Source organism: Photinus pyralis, unplaced genomic scaffold (assembly GCF_008802855.1).
Source record: "Photinus pyralis isolate 1611_PpyrPB1 unplaced genomic scaffold, Ppyr1.3 Ppyr1.4_LG4, whole genome shotgun sequence".
Classification (NCBI taxonomy): Eukaryota; Metazoa; Arthropoda; class Insecta; order Coleoptera; family Lampyridae; genus Photinus; species Photinus pyralis.
The window spans coordinates 3,505,704-3,522,157 of NW_022170511.1; the positions used below are offsets into that span (position 1 = coordinate 3,505,704).

General features: G+C 34.9%; 2 protein-coding genes across 2 annotated transcripts in view; one reads left to right on the plus strand and one right to left on the minus strand.

Annotated features, from left to right (window-relative positions):
* The window catches only part of LOC116167976 (serine/threonine-protein phosphatase rdgC), a 144,757-nt gene extending 138,283 nt beyond the window's left edge, over positions 1-6,474 (minus strand). The window contains exon 1 of the mRNA XM_031483602.1: positions 6,343-6,474. The gene's annotated coding sequence lies outside the window, so the exon portion shown is untranslated. The remainder of the gene's footprint in view (positions 1-6,342) is intronic.
* A 6,266-nt stretch (positions 6,475-12,740) lies between these two features.
* LOC116167645 (CCR4-NOT transcription complex subunit 7) lies at positions 12,741-14,524 on the plus strand. The gene is made up of 6 exons (XM_031483069.1): positions 12,741-12,907; positions 13,111-13,414; positions 13,464-13,690; positions 13,819-14,095; positions 14,142-14,282; positions 14,335-14,524. The coding sequence occupies exons 2-6, from the start codon at positions 13,127-13,129 to the stop codon at positions 14,464-14,466; spliced, it is 1,065 nt and encodes a 354-aa protein (XP_031338929.1). The 5' UTR covers positions 12,741-12,907; positions 13,111-13,126; the 3' UTR covers positions 14,467-14,524.
* Positions 14,525-16,454: the final 1,930 nt, after the last annotated feature.

Consider the following 16,454-nt stretch of genomic DNA (forward strand, 5'->3'; position numbering starts at 1 on the left):
ACATAAGTCAAATTGTTTCGGTACTCTGCACGATGTTTTAAATTTAAATGGATGGAATTTTATCTCCTGGTTTATATTATAATGAGTGATATTAGGTACTATGTTTTAGAGAAATATTCTGCATTAATAATAATCACTAAATCATTAGATACATATTATATTATATATTTATTTAACGGGCGACTATATCAAAACGAATGTTTGCTTCAGAATGATCAAATTTCCTTACCTTTTTCTTTGGTTGCAGATAATTCACCAAGCACAATGAATAGTTTAATTCGCTAGAATTAATTAACATCGCGAAAATTAATGAGATTATAAGGTATGAGATCGATAGAAACCACATCGAGACGCGATCACGGTCCAAAATTTTCAAATCTGTCGCATTTAATATGGACACTTCTCTGTCAATAACTAAAACTTGAATTCTTCGATTTCTGCACACCACCTTTTCGATTCATTTCATTGTCTTTTTTGTTCTTGCCTCAAAAGGCGTACCAGATTTTGGTGGTTAAAATTCGTGGCTCTGCATCATTGGGATGAGATGCAGTTTTGTTTTTGTAAGTCTTTGAAAATATCTTAGATATCACCGAAAAACTCAAAATCTCAATTTTAGTTTTCATGTTCCCTACCTTAAGGGGTCGGAAATGGACGGTTTTGCGTTGGCACACTCTATAGGCACCAGGATAGGCACATTCTGGGCAGTGGGCACAATCTGTTATGAGATCTGTTATCCTCCTCTACCACACCATTTTTTTAATGTGCACCTGTTTCACTACTGTTATTACATATTTCCTAAAAAATTTAATAAAAATATTTCGACAGAAGCATCTCAATGAATCAACTTTCTTTATTTAAATTGGTGCTATATTGAATTTTTACATGTTCTACAATGTAAAATAAGACAATTGGGTAAATACTACCGGTTAATTTAATTGCACTAGTGCCAGTTTTCACAAACGATGATTAATTATAATCAATGGTTAAAAATATTAGAATGTTAGCCACCTTTGATTATACGCTCAGATGTTTCCCATTCTAATATTTTTAACCAGTCATTAACCTTAATCATCTTTTGTGAAGCCGGGCATGGAACTCTTTAGTCAATCAGAAGTTGCTTGTAGCCTTTAAGAGATAAAAAAGCCCTTGCTATGGTGCTTTTATACAATTTTATTTGGTGATTAAGAAATAGCCAATAAAATCAAAGGTATGGTATCACTGGTCTAATGATTGTATAAACCCACCATCGCATCTTCAAAAACATTCAAGCTCTCCATACAATTCATTCGGTCCTGGAATATTCTGTCGTTTCAGATAAACCGTGCGTTTGCACGGGGACCTACCTATTGCGCAATTTAACTCCATTTTGAGAGAGACAAGGCTCTAGTATAGGAAATAGGGATTTCTTTGGAATGTCTTGAAACATGTTTTCAAAATTTATTGTTGCTAGTGAACCAATATTGATAATGTAATTGGAATTACGGTAAATTTGTTCGTGTGTCTCTGACGGATCGAAAAGGTGTAATAGTGGTGATAAATTGAAGCAAATTCATTTTCGTTCAAATAGAGAACCTTTTCTTACCTCAGTCCCCTTCAAGCATGACCTATATCTATAAAATCTGCATAACTATACTTTCTCCAGAATTGCTTTATCCCTTAAAATGTAAAGATAAAAGGGAGTGAGGCATATTTTGATATATTTCGCTGATTGATTTTTAAGGAAAAGGATTTAGTATTTATCTACCCTTACCTAGATTCTTAAATTTGATGGATAAATTTACGCTTCTTAAATCATAATTTATTCAGTAAACGGTAAAGTAATAACTTCTCTTCAATTTTATCACGGCCTTTATTGATCACGTTAACAATATAGCTACTGTAAATTAGTTAATTGAATCTTAATTTTGAAAGCTATACTTAATTAGTGATACCGTCGTGAAATTGCTGTATGAATGGCACATGAAGATGAATATAATTAAAACGTAATTCAATAAAAAGTGCGAGAAGTTCTCTAAAAAGTAAAATTTAAAAGTATTCATATTACATGACTAATCGTGAATTGGTGAACAACATATTGGAGAAATTAATTGCCCACTGCTACAGTTCGGGTCCCTGGACCGTACTACGGTAAAGAGGGACATTTTGAAAAGAGAAATCGGGGTTAATTACGTAAACCCCATATAATATTTTTATTAGAAATCGTTTTTACTGTCCATTACTTCGGATTGAATTGTATATAGATACAGTTTTACGAATGAGCATAAAACATTTATAGCCACCATATTTTTATTATTGATGCAAATGATAAAATCCGCTCACTTTTATAACACACCTACGCCCTCAAAGCGTAGTGCCAGAAGCATGGATTTAGTTTATCAATCGCACAGAACCGATCTTCAGTATGTAACGAGTGGTTTTATTTCGCGCCGAATTTCATTAAAAAATTCGAAATTTCTTGTCATGATAGTGCAGGTCACCCTGTATATTTCATTATTTGTTCCGGTTAGAAAGTTTGTGATCATTTATGTTTGGGCATTTCGGTTCGCTCAAGACTATGGTACGATAGATTTAATCACGCTCAAATTTAATTTCGTCGTGGGAAGATTGCAATGTTGATTGACGTCATCATGAGTAATGCGAGTTTTTGTCGTTCGTTCCGAGAATAGGAGCGGATATAGCACCCAACCAACCAGGGATCAGGGGTCTTCATTCGTCAGCAGAAAACCGTGAGATTCGCTTACGCAGCAGTTTCGTGGAGGCTGATGACGAAGCTAAAGTGGTTTAAGTTTTTTTTATCTAAACCAATGGGAGAATTTCTAGTGGGAGCCATTTTTTGTTTTATGGTAATTTGGGTGTGGTTTTCTCATTTGAATTCTGAAGAAGGGGATAGTTTTGAAAAGACTCGCGGTTAGTACGTAAAAGGGTCAACACGTACCCTGAGCGATCGTTTTGGAGCACTTAGCGTTTTGAGCCGACGGATGATTTCGGTTGTTCCCATTTTGCGTGCTTCTTGCACCCCGTTTAGAAGTGTTATTCTCTTTTTGCGTTGAATTTTTTGGCAACGAAAACCCAGGTTCCGATCAAGTGATATTTAGGCGAACCACTTGAGCTTCACACCAATTTACTTTGGATGCAGTGAATAGCGTTAGGATACGTTGTGATTTCCCGAGGATATATAAATCAAAGTGCTGCCCTATTCATCAAGGCGCAGATATTCGGGATCAGCCCCAGGTGGAATTTCCTGCCGTCGGAACGTGACCATAAAAAATTGTGTTCTGCCGTGCCGCTAACTTAAAAATCCGTCTCCAGCAGGCGAGTCAAAGTCAATAAACTCTAAGAGCCGGTGGAAAGAAATAGTAGGGGTCACTGTGTTAAATTAAATACCCCTGCTGTGTAGAAACTTTGGCAACTAGCCGTTTCCCACTCACCACGCGAAGAATTTCCTGGACTAAGATTCCGTTTAAATACTACACTTTGCTTTCGTTCCGAGGAAGGATAGGCACCGTGGATTTTGTTTCCGTGTGTTAACTTCAAGCAACCCCCTAGGAAGTCACAGAGACCTAAGCGTCAGGTTTCACCACACCCACCCTGTACCAGTGGAAAGAGCAGTTCACGAGATCGGCTGTACAAATATTGTAAAGGTTAGTCTAATTAAATTTGTAACGTTCTGTAAAAGACCACTTTTTGGTAATCTAGCTGTAGTAAAACTTGATGTTATTGTCTATTAAAGTCCAATGAACGATTACCAAAGAGTAGGATAAATTCTGTGTTTATTTAAATAAGGAAGTCCCAGCTCACGCTGGAGTAAAAACAATTACCTATTCTTAAAATTTTCAAACTGTAGAGGATGGCCTGGCCACCCCTTGAGTAAATTAGTCTAAACTGGTACGATTTTATTTAGTTTAGTTGTCATTGTTAAGCTACATTTTTATGAGTAGGAGAGAAGAACTGCTAGATCCCGGTATTTTGTTTGTATATATAAATAATGTAAATATATTATCTACTTAGCTCCAATGTGCCTATTTCTTTGACGGAGAACTAGGGGAAAGAAGAGAGGAGTAGGAGTTGCGTCAAGAGACTGGTAGGCGGCAGGTTAAAGTTGGTACACAGTTTCTAAAGAGTTAAAAGCCCACCGATTTGAGTTAGCCGGAGCATTTAATTTTTTGTTTGTAAGCAGCCTGAAAAGAAAACGGTTTGCCTTGCCGGGCGGAACCGATGGTAATTTTCAAGATCAGAAGGAACCCCCGTAGCAAGTAAATTCGCCTCGGGAAATTTACTTTCGACGCCATAGCGAAAAAATTTCCCGAAAAATCATTTTATTTTCCATACTCTTTCAAATTACTGCAACTGTTGATTCGTAAAAGCAAGCAAACAATTAAAAAAATATGAAAAATATCCATTCATTTTCGGTTGCAACCCATGTTTTCGTACATTTTAAAATAACCAATTCAAATCTTGTAACTACTGTAAGGAGAGCATTACGTTTTTTCCGCAGAAATAAGTAAATTAGAATTTTAAAGCTGTAAAAATATGTCAAGGTTTTGAACTGTCTTCTCAGACAATACTGGTCATGATGATGTAAATTTAGGTGATTATCAACGAAATATGTTTCAGATCTACGTATTAATTTTGAATGGGCAAAAGTTCTCTAAATTGCTTTTGCCGTCAAGATTGCGGGTGTACAGATCAAAATTCAGTATATATAGATGGGACAAAGTCAACGTGCAAACTTTTGAATCAGCTTGTTTTGGGAGTGGGATTGATTAACGACCTTTAGAACCATCTAGGATTGGTAGTAAGAAAGACACTAACTAATAAAATATTTAGACATCGCCATTTTGAAGATATATGAATTTGATCATGTTGTATAAAAGATTATCACTGTTTTTTTTGGAAACCTTTATGTATTGCTCTTCTAGCCATAAAAATAGTCACGTCAATCATTGCAGGTAGCCGCCCACTGCAAAACTAGTCGTCTGTGAGGTTAATTATCATTATCATATTTTCATCCATCTAGCCCTTGCATAAGATCTGCAGTGGGCAGCTGCCTGCGAATGTTTTTCTACTAGAAGACGCCAACGTATCGATATATGATACATGGGCGGCCATAACTATATTACTGGATAGTTATCTTTCTTTCATTGTAATATTTTAAGCACCTAGGAATAAACGACTCTAAAAGAGTATAAATTGAGCATATACCGTGTGTAGAAAAAAAACGCATTTTAGTACCTAAGTAACAGTGCGACTTATCGAGAGCTTTCCAATAAGCGGAGCATGGCGTCTCAACAGTTAGGTACTACTCTTTTATAAAAATTTGCCACAGTTTGACGGTTACCTTCGTTTTGTCAGGGAATTCAAGTACTACCTTCACGCGCATTTTACTAACGTATAATCTTTTGTTCCCAACAAGTCTGCACTTTTATTTGTTTTGGTGCATATTGACCTCTCACTCAGCGGCATACATTTTTAACCAAAGAGTTCCCACATAACTAAAGATACTCTTTCCTGTATAGGGACCGTTTTGGCATTATGTCAAGAGATAGAATGGTCAGTTTCTGTCCTTGCACTCTTGAGAACGCTGGCACGAAACTCAAATCAACAATTCAGTTAGGAAAGAAGGTCGAGTCAATACTGGAAATATAGTAAATAGCGAGTTATTAGCATAAAAATAATGTCAACAAAACCGGAAAATAGGACATATAGATTTTCGTGTTCGCACTTCCGATTGTGTTAATGGAGTAAACAAAAGGCCATTGGATAAAGCTTACGTATTATTAGATAAATTTGTTGTAAAACACACCAAGAATTTAGCTTATTATCGGTGGTATTTCCGCGGCACGCAACCAATTAGAGGTAAAATGTTTGACAAAAAAAAACAATAAATGCGCAAAAATTTTTGCGTTATAATTTATTAGGCTCGCACACAACGGAAGTTTGAATTGGTAGAGAAGCTTTCTAATCTAGACCGACGTGAAACTTTCCAAAGTTGCTGGGATAAAATTTTCCAAACGTTAAAGAATGTCTTTTCGCAAAGTAATTATTCAAGAACTGAAGAAAAATGGCCAAGAAACTTAATATGAAATTCGTAACCTATCGATTTAATTCACCTACTAAATTTTATTTTGTATTTAATTAAAATAACTTCCGTATCACATTTATGTCGCGCTTTAAATTTGGGTCATCGTAAGCAGGATTTATTAGGATCTATACGCAACAATTTGCATCTGTCGTTCTCAATAAGTCGGTTAAAAAATGTTTAATTCGAAAAAAACATGCGACAAACTTGTGTGGGTATTAACTTCTGTAAAAATTAGAAATCTTAGGAGAAAATTCAATTACCTTGTACGAGGGGCTTACTTCCAATCTAAAACGGATTTAATAACATAAAAAAAATGTTCATTCAAAAGTGAGAAACACGTCTCGAAAAATTAAAAGCGCGTACACGTGGTGCCAGCACCCAAAGCGTCGCAACGTCCGAGACGGACTGTTTTACTTTTACAACATTTGGAGACGCTCCTATGCAAGCGTAACTTTGGCGTCGACGGGCGTCGGCGTCGCATAATCGCGCAAGCGTTTTTAATCTTAAACACCTGAAATTGCAGAAACTTAAACTTCTCACGGGTTTCTACCGATTAATCCTATAATTATTATAAATGTTCGCCTCCGTTTACATATAGATTACTTTTCCGATAAAGGAAAATTTGTTGTCATTACTACGTTTGTAGCCCGTAATTTTGAGGCTGTTATCGTTACACGAACTTTCATAGTATAAATTGGGGTGTCACGTCGGAATCATGTTGATTTAAAGATCCTTTACCAACAAATTTTATCATGCATATCACATTTATCGATCGGAAAATTACGATAATTGTACAATAAAATAATAACAGCAATTTATGTTATTGCGCCATAAAGAAAACAAAGGAGAAGGAAAACCTTCTGCAAAATTCTGCTGAAAAATGTGTTATGTACTAATAATAGGGGTGCTTAATGAGGGGGACATAAATCAGATTAAAACCGAAATAGAAAATGGAATGTTTATGTATAAAAGGGGTGCTAATTTGAATGTCAAGGTCACGACTAAGAGATCGCTCTTTTGTTATACGTATTCAACAATGACCATATTCTTTTACTTACGTCTAATGGGTTCAGAAAAAAACAGGCTGTATCAGATAACCCAAAGTGCTTCATTTTGTTGTCTACATCCCTTTTGTTATAATTCGGAAAGAAGTGAAAGCGCAATGAATAAGTGCTACTTATAGGTAGATTGAATGTAATAAGAATTTATGGAAGTGTTTCTGTAACAAATAATTATCCTGTTATTGTAAGCTTTCCGCAAATTTTCAAGGTACCAATCAGACGGATAAAATTACATCGAACTATGGAAAATAAAATTCCAATATAGCTTTTGACGTAGGTTCAGTGTTTCTGAATGCCCCGCTAACTTTTCGACAGTAAACGAGATGAATGTGTTCTAAAATACACAGAAGTAAAAGAATCAATTGGATTAGGTAACAGTAGGTAGGTACTTTACTAATGAAATGGGAAAGTTGAATATATTATCCTCACGACCAAACATCGCGACATATTTTATGATTGACAGAATCGATTGCAATTGATTTCGTGGGTGTGCTATACAATTAGCGCAAACAAAAAATGTTCGAGTTTGAATACCCTAGTGTATTTGGCTAAAAAGCACAATAGAGAGGTTTTATGTCGATTAGTTGCCGCTGCGGCACTATTATGTCACATTGTAGGTATTTCGACGATATTCGTATACGCCGATCATTTCTATTTGTCACTAAAAGTTTACGATCTTTAAGTCGTAAACACAATTGTTGAAAGCGCAGATGTAGGTACAGGTAATTAACTTTAACAATGTCATAAAGAGTAAATCTAGTAGGTATTATAGACGTATAGCCTAATTATGCTTATCTGCATCCTATTGCATTGCATCACGCTATAGTGGCGAATTAGTGCATACTAGGTACACATTACGCCTTTACGCATTAACTTAGGGGAGGTGGTGGAAAAAAATTATTCATATATTTTTTTTAATTCACACATTTAGTGGACCAAACTGGTATAGAGCATATTTTTTGCTACATCGTGTAGTCAACCCTTTGATTTAGATGTAGAGGACTCGTAATGTCTGAGTTTGTACCCGTCGTGGTACCATACCAATTTAGGTGAGGGTAAGCATAATGTAAAGAATGTAATTACACTATGGTATAAGTACAAAGTGACTCAACAAATATGTATTCAAAAAATTTGCCAAATTCTTGACAGAAAAGCTCCCCACCTCAGACCCAAAATCGCTCTTCGCCGTTTAACGTCTTTGCGCTGTTTTTTGTTTACTTTTGTTTGTGTTTATTACTAATACTTATTAATAATAATTATTCATTTATTATCTAAAGTCAGTAAACACAAAGCTCCTTATACAATTCAATCGGCTGCACGTAAGAATAAGAATGACATTTTACAGCTTGTCCCTTAAGTAGAGAGTACGACACCCTGTCACCCTCATTAAGTTGTCAATTACCTTCTTTTTTTGTCGACGGCCTGGTAGCAGATGTTATTATAGGTGGGTCAGGTTGTACTTTTCTTTAGGTACAGTATTAATATTAGCTCAATGTATACACAGATATTTTAACAGAGATTGATATTTTACGGAATTTTTATCTTAAGGTCTTAGAATGCAACGACCAAACTTCTGCAATCGCTCATCCTAAATAATAAACGAGCAGTAAGCTGCTATAGATAGTTTTGTAAGTTTGACATTTTTTCTCTGCTTTTTTTATAATAAATAATAAATATAGCATAATTTTCTTGTACACAAAAAGAAAGTCTTTCGAATAATTTAATTGTTATTTGAAAAAAAAGTTGTATGACGTGAAGGCGCAAAAAACATATATATTAAAAAAAGTTTTTGACAATTTTACATCATTTATAATGCCTAATGTATTTTGACATTTTGACATTTTTTTCTCAGTTTTTTTTGTAATAAAACCTGGCAAAATATTTGTAGGTTGTGCACAGAAAAATAAGGTCTTTCGAATAACTTAATAAAAATTTTAGGTTGCTGTCGTTATTTTTCGTTTCAATATGCCTAATAGCGTTGGGCAAAAAAATCGATTAATCGATTATAATCAAACGATAATCGATAATCGGGTTTGATTATTCTATTAAATTAATCGATTAATCGATTATTTGATTAATCGATTATTTGATTCATCGATTATTTGATTAATCGGTTATTTGATTAATCGATTGTTTGATTAATCGATTATTTGATTAATCGGTTATTTGATTAATCGATTGTTTGATTAATCAATTAACGTCACTTTAAGCAGCTAAAATGAATTAAGATTGTATCATCAAAACTAAAGCACACCTCATCGGAGAGTAAGCTGCCTAATCATTTATTTTTATTTATTTATTTTTATTTTTGACCTTCATTTTCAAATGGGCAGGGTTTCAGTCAAGGCTGTTCTACCAACCAACCAACCCACTATGCATTTGCAAATATCCATGCCCGAACCCGGATTCGAACCAGGGACACTTTGTTGATTATTGATTAATCGATCTGCCTAGTAATGAACGATTTGATGAGTAATGGAATTATTTTTTATTTTTATTATTAAATAATTAACGTATTAATGCATACAAACAGATATTTATCACTCCTTGTATGTGACAATCGACTTTTGATTAAACGATTAGGTGATTAATCGATGATTTGATTAATCGATATTTGATTAATCGATTATTTGATTAAACGATTATTAATCGATTATTTGATTAATCGATTATTTGATTAATCGATTAATCAGTGTAATCGATTATTTTTCATAATCGATTATCGATTATTCAAACCCGTAATCGCCCAGCCCTAATGCCTAATATACATATCAAAAATTTGAACAAAATCCCGTTACCTCGGAAAATTGCCAGCGTACGCACGTACAAACATACAATAATAATAACGCACGTACGAACGTACGCACATACATACAGACGGAAAAAAATTTTATTCTTTAAAAGTTGCTTAAAATGATCTAAAAGGTAGACATTTGATGAAATTTTATTATTTCCGAAAAACGGTGATCGCAATAGCCACCTAGCTAACGCTAGGAAGCTAAAAATAGAAAATTATACGACAATAAATGTTTTAAAATCTGTTCTTCAAGACTCAAACGCCCAAAAACCCCAAAATAGTTGGAAAAAATGGCGTATTTTCGAGGGCTGTGAGCCCGCACAGGTCTTTCGATGTTGAAAACTTGGATTTTTCACATCCATATTCATCCTAACATTTAAAAGAAAAAATAGAGATACTTATCATATGTGATGAACGGATCTTCCCATTTTATTCTCTAATTTGACTGTACTTTAAAGTACGGTTTTTTGGTCGAATTTTGGAATCCTGAATCACCCTGCAAAAGTTAGCAACTATTTATTGTAATACGATCAAGATGTGTATTTAGTAAACTACATTCAAAATGAAGAGGTTTTTTAGAGCATTTGGCGATACCCTTTACATTGATTTTTCGCTGAACTATTTCATGATTTATTTATTTATTTATTATTATTTATTTATTATTTCTCTCTTGTTCTGAGCCCTCAACAGGCTTGCGCCCAATTACAGAGTGACCCTCATAATGCTTTTTAGAGGTGCCTCTGCAGAAGGTCTTAAGTTGTTCTATACTACTCCGGTATTTACCTTACGAACCAGGAAATCGGCAGGAAAACCTAATTCGGAGTTACCGGCAGAATGCTCGAAACTGGTCTAAGAAAATTCCCATCTCTGTCACAGATGAAAAATTCTTACCTCAGCCCAGGTTCGAACGAACACCCGGCCTCCGAATTTATAGCCCAACGCTCTACCATTGAACCACAAAATCGGTAAATGGTATGACTTATCAGGAACTTTAGAACTGTTGATGATCCTTTGCTCTAAAAACTACACTGACACTGACGCAATGGGAGCTACGGGTAGTGCCTCCAAATCTTAAAAATCGATTTCTTAAATGTCGCAACTCTTTCTAAGATTTACCAAGAACTTTATGGGAAGTCTCCACAATTACAAAATTATATAAATGAGGGTATTGAATTAAATTTAATATGGTTCTAGCTACACAGGTACAACTTTCTTTTGATTGCCATCATTCTGTTACAACAAAGGAATTGGAATACTGCGGTCTTGAATCCCAGTCACCGACTTCTCTTTTGTGTACCACAAAACCACTTGTTTTATGGTCCATGGCCCATGGGCATTGTATTTATAACTAATTCAATGTGTGGGGTTTAGAGAAAGATTAACCAATTCTTCCACTTTTATTAGTTTTGAACGCACTCCAAAGGGATCTTATTGATTAATAGTTTCGACCTCTCAGTGGTCTACATTCAAAGGGGCCATTTTAAGAACAAATTGGCAAAACAAGTGGTATTTTAAAACATAGTAAGGCCGTTATCATTAAAATTCAAAATTGAGAGTAGGTGGACCTTCCCAGTTGTGGTTTTAATTTAACTTTCACTTCTTTAACTGTATTGATGCATTGAGTAAGTACACCCACGTAGTTTTTTATGCTTCATGTTCAAATCTAATTTATTCTTCGTGCAACTAGGTATAGACTTTCCAACCCCAAACGAGTGAGTTGCAAAGAATGAGTAGACCATGAAAGGGGGTAATGTAGTGTGTGTCCCAAATGAATCAGTGTTTCTAGAAATCTGTACGCCAAAAATTAAACAAGTTAAAAAAGTAATCGTAAACGATTTACAAAAAGCGCATATTCACTTGCATTCATTTCCCATTTGTAAAAGGCTACCAAAATTTGAAACTCGCGTTAGATTTTCCTTTATTCCAAGTGCCTATATGTATCAAATTTCATTTAAATGCTTCCATAAATAAAAAAAAATGCAATTCGGTTTATAAATGATCGAGATGCGACTTTGAATTTTGAATCGATTCGACTAAACTTTACGGTATTGTGTATTATATGGCTAATATGGCCCATATTGAATTTCATGCAATTCAGTTCTTAACTAAAGGGATCGCGCATTTCTAAACAAAGTTATCGTTCACACAGACAAATAGATGGACAGACATACAAAGGAACAGACGGGCAGACCAACAGACAGACGACAGACAGCAATACAAAATTATAAACGATCTTTAGGATCGTTAATAAACGGCAAAAGTGTAAAATTATGGAACATGTAAAAATGGTTTTTTTACAATAACTTTTTTAGCAATACACGCAGAAAAAATTCCTTTCTTGGTACAAGCCTCGACACCATAACGGACCAAATAGCGAAAAAAGCAGAACAATAGCTCTTAAGATAAAGAACTAGTAGCGTCCCAACGGATGGGCAGAGGGACAGGCCGACGGACGGACGGACAAAGTGGCCACAATAGCGCATTTTTTTTTAATTTTTGTGGGCTAAAAATGGCATGTGTACATAATAACTAAGACAGGGCAAAAATGAATAATTAAACATTTTCCTTGATGGCCAATGGCTTTCCTGCTCCTAATAAACTCATACTATACAGCACTTACAGTTTTAATTAAACAACGTTTTCGAAACAATTAGGAAATCTATATAAAGATCTTTCATTTCAACATTACGTCAGATATTATTTTCTATTTTTATGTTGCAGGCAATCGTCAAGAATTTCACCAGTGACGCCATCTGAGCAATTTATTGTGAGACAGAACCACCTTAAGAATGTTGGCTATTTTCACAACTTGGCAATCTTGGCAACGTTGCACGACCAGCTGAGATCTTTGGAAATTTTTATACAATGGAATGGCAAAACTCAGAAACTTGGACAACAAACATTTCCCAACTTTCCACGATTTGCAAATAACGAAAAATATTTCTCTTTTTTAACTTAAAGGCATGGGTAAGAAACTATCTACAAACAATTATTTCAATTTTTTTACAACCTACTAGTTTGTTTCTTGTTTTTTTGATCGACGTTTAGAGGTTAATTATCATAGTTTACATCTATTTTATTATTTCGCTCCTAGTTTCCCCCTTTTCAATATTTTAGTTTGACTTATTATGCCACAAGTCTGAAATGACGACGACCTTTTATTATTCCAGACAAATATTTACATCAATGAGAGTATTTTCTTGGGATGACTTTGGATTCGATTTGAATGCCAAGGAGGATAAGCTTGTAAGCAAAACGGGAGAATTATCGTTTAAATTAGAAGGAGGTGGAGGTGACAGTCACACCAATGTTATTTGGGTTCAAAACCCACTAACAAAATTGATCAACACGGAAACTTGTTCGGATATGCCTGCGGCTACTATAGGTAGCTCCCAACATCCTAGTAATGAAGAGTGTGGGATAAGGGATGTTTGGGCACATAATTTGGAAGAGGAATTTCGGACTATTAGACAAGTAATGCGATCACTGATGTGTAAATTGTTCTAATAAAGTCTCATTGCAGATTGTTCAGAAATATACGTATGTAGCGATGGATACAGAATTTCCTGGTGTTGTGGCAAGGCCAATTGGTGAATTTAGAAGCTCGGCCGATTATCAATATCAAATGTTGAGGTGTAATGTAGATTTATTAAGGATAATTCAACTGGGGCTTACCTTTCTAGATGAGAATGGAAAAACGGCAGGTGGTTCTTACACAACATGGCAATTTAACTTCAAGTTTAATTTATCGTAAGTGTCTTTGTATGAATGCATAGAAGGGCCACATGTACTCAAAATTTGGAGTATAACCAATATGTGGCCCCTTTAAGCCTGCATAAATTTTAACATTTTCTCATGATTAATCTGCTGTGTTGTAGGGAAGATATGTACGCACAGGATAGTATCGACTTACTTCAAAACTCTGGCATACAATTTAAGAAACACGAAGAGGAAGGTATCGAACCATTAGAATTTGCAGAACTCCTAATGAACTCCGGTATTGTTTTAATGGACAACATTAAATGGTTGTCCTTTCATTCCGGTTACGATTTCGGTTACCTCATCAAACTCCTAACAGATAATCATCTGCCACAAGACGAAAGCGAATTCTTCGAGTTGCTAAAGCTGTACTTTCCCACAATTTACGATGTTAAGGTACGCTTTTTTCCCAATGAACTGTCTCTATTAGGAGTCATTTTAGTATCTGATGAAATCGTGTAAAAACTTGAAAGGCGGTCTTCAAGAGGTTGCAGAGCAGTTGGATTTGGAGCGGATCGGACCCCAACATCAAGCCGGATCTGATTCTCTTCTAACCGGGATGGCTTTTTTCAAAATGAAAGAAGTAAGTGCTTTGGAAAGGTCTCGGCGGGTTGCTTATTATTGCTTGATTGCAGATGTTCTTTGAAGATACGATCGATGACTCGAAGTTCTCAGGTCATTTGTATGGTTTAGGTACGTCCTTCGCTGTTAACGGAAATGCAAACAGCTACGCTAATGATAACGGTGATACGAATAATTCATCATGAAACAACTTCATACCTACACATTAAATAAAGTGTTTAAGTAATATATTTTATAAAATCATTTTTGTTTTATTGTTTGATTGGATTTTTATCAATGAAGTACAAAAAAACAAAATTGTAATTATTATTTCGAAGTTAAAACAAGTTGTAATACTAATGTTGGCTTAATCCAGTTTCCTTTCAACCTTTAGTAGCAAAACTATTCTTATCCTAGTAGTGAAAGGTTTTTTTAAATCTTTTGAAAAACATGCGAGCGAATTTTTTTTGAAAACTTAACTAAGAAATAATTCATGGATCCCCCATCTACCTAAACAATGTTTAGCATCCTATTACAACAAAAAGAGTTGGGGGGGGGGGGGGGTTTTTGAATTAGGAATTAGGCATCATAAGTATAGGGTGTCGAAATCTTCTACAGAACAAATAGACACCTTTAACAGGTGGCGAAAAAATTCTGAATTCTGAGAATTATTTTTAGTTTCATATGATTACAACCAGAGGGCAAAACACCTTCAAAACAAAAACCCACATTATGTTCTGAAATATAAAAAACCAACCAATTTTGAAAAAATTTGCTGCGACTAGCATAGATACCAGCGCATGCGCGATTCTGCCCTTTTATGTTTATATTTGTTTCAAATCAGTTTGGCCGAAAATGAGACTGGGAACGTGTATTTCGTCAAAAAAGTGGGGGGGGGGGCATTTTTTACCCCAATGCAATACCTCCCTTACTAACGTGCAGGTAAATATAAAAATACTTTCAATTCATGGAATTTAAAAAACTTTAAATTTCTTATTGAGCAAACCTATTATAGTATTTAGAACCAATTGAACCTTGTGTGTCTTAGTGTAGGTGCCTTAAATAATAATGACGTGAAACATTAATGTAAGTAATACAATTTGTGAGGCCCGTTTTTGAATTAGAGACCTTGTACATAAGTCCAGCAGCTACCAACAAGAAGAACAAGCTTCAGAATGAAACGGACAACAATTTTGGGTAATACAAGTGGTAGTAAAGAATGGTTTTCGCCTTAAGGCGGGTATCTTTATAGCAGAGCTTTAGCGCATTTTCCATGAATTCGTGAGTACCTACTTCCCGAAAGATCAGATAACGGACTATTTATGTGTACCAAGGAAAATAAGTTAAGGCATACATTAGAAACTTAGCAATGCGCAGACTGCGCATGCGTACAACTGGTTTAAAATATGCAATATGTTTGCCTGGAGAATCTCATGCTGTATAGTCCCTGTGCAACATACAGGCTGATTCAAATTCGAGGACCACCATGGGGATCTCGAAAACTGTAAGAGATAGGTAGGTAGTTTAAATTTTTGCAAATTTGCGTATTTTGACGCTTACCAAATGCCGTTTTGAAACTGAAAAAATTCCGACTACTTTCAGAGATATCCTTAAATCGAAATTTTGCAAAATATTTGATTTTACTGAAGATATTTCAAAATAAATGACACATTATTATGGCCGCTTTTTTCCCTCTACAAGATGTTAGTTTTAAATTTTAAGTCTGACGTTTCGTCTCCGGTTAATCATCAACTTCGTTTTTTCTTATGGAAGTCATTTTTACTACTTGTGTCATTTGATAAAGCATTTCTTCCGATTTCCAAAACTTTAAACATCACTATTTTTTAAATATTATTAAAATAACCTCTTTTTTGTCTCGCAAATTTTGTCCTGGGTAGTGTACGTTCGTAGTTTCTTGCATTTTTACTAATTAATAGTGCCATTTTTTTATTAGAAAATAGTGATATTTATATTTTGCTAATGCTCAGAGGTAGTACTATGAGAATTAGATCCACAGATTTACTAATGAGTTTCTCATGTGATCAAACAAATTCTGAACTCCACCGTTAAATGGTCTAAAATTGCAGCATAGAAAAAAGAGTCTTATTTACCTTTCTATAAGTGCAATCCAAAGACTTGGAGCAACGTGTCATAAGCAGAAACCAGGGTTGTTACAGAGAATAAAACACATTGC

Excerpts from the sequence above, each read along its gene's own strand:
- LOC116167645 (XM_031483069.1), top strand. The coding sequence starts at position 13,127 with ATGAGAGTATTTTCTTGGGATGACTTTGGATTCGATTTGAATGCCAAG. Across the intron at positions 13,691-13,818 it reads AACTTCAAGTTTAATTTATC|GGAAGATATGTACGCACAGG; the intron begins GTAAGTGTCTTT and ends GCTGTGTTGTAG. Across the intron at positions 14,283-14,334 it reads CTTTTTTCAAAATGAAAGAA|ATGTTCTTTGAAGATACGAT; the intron begins GTAAGTGCTTTG and ends GCTTGATTGCAG.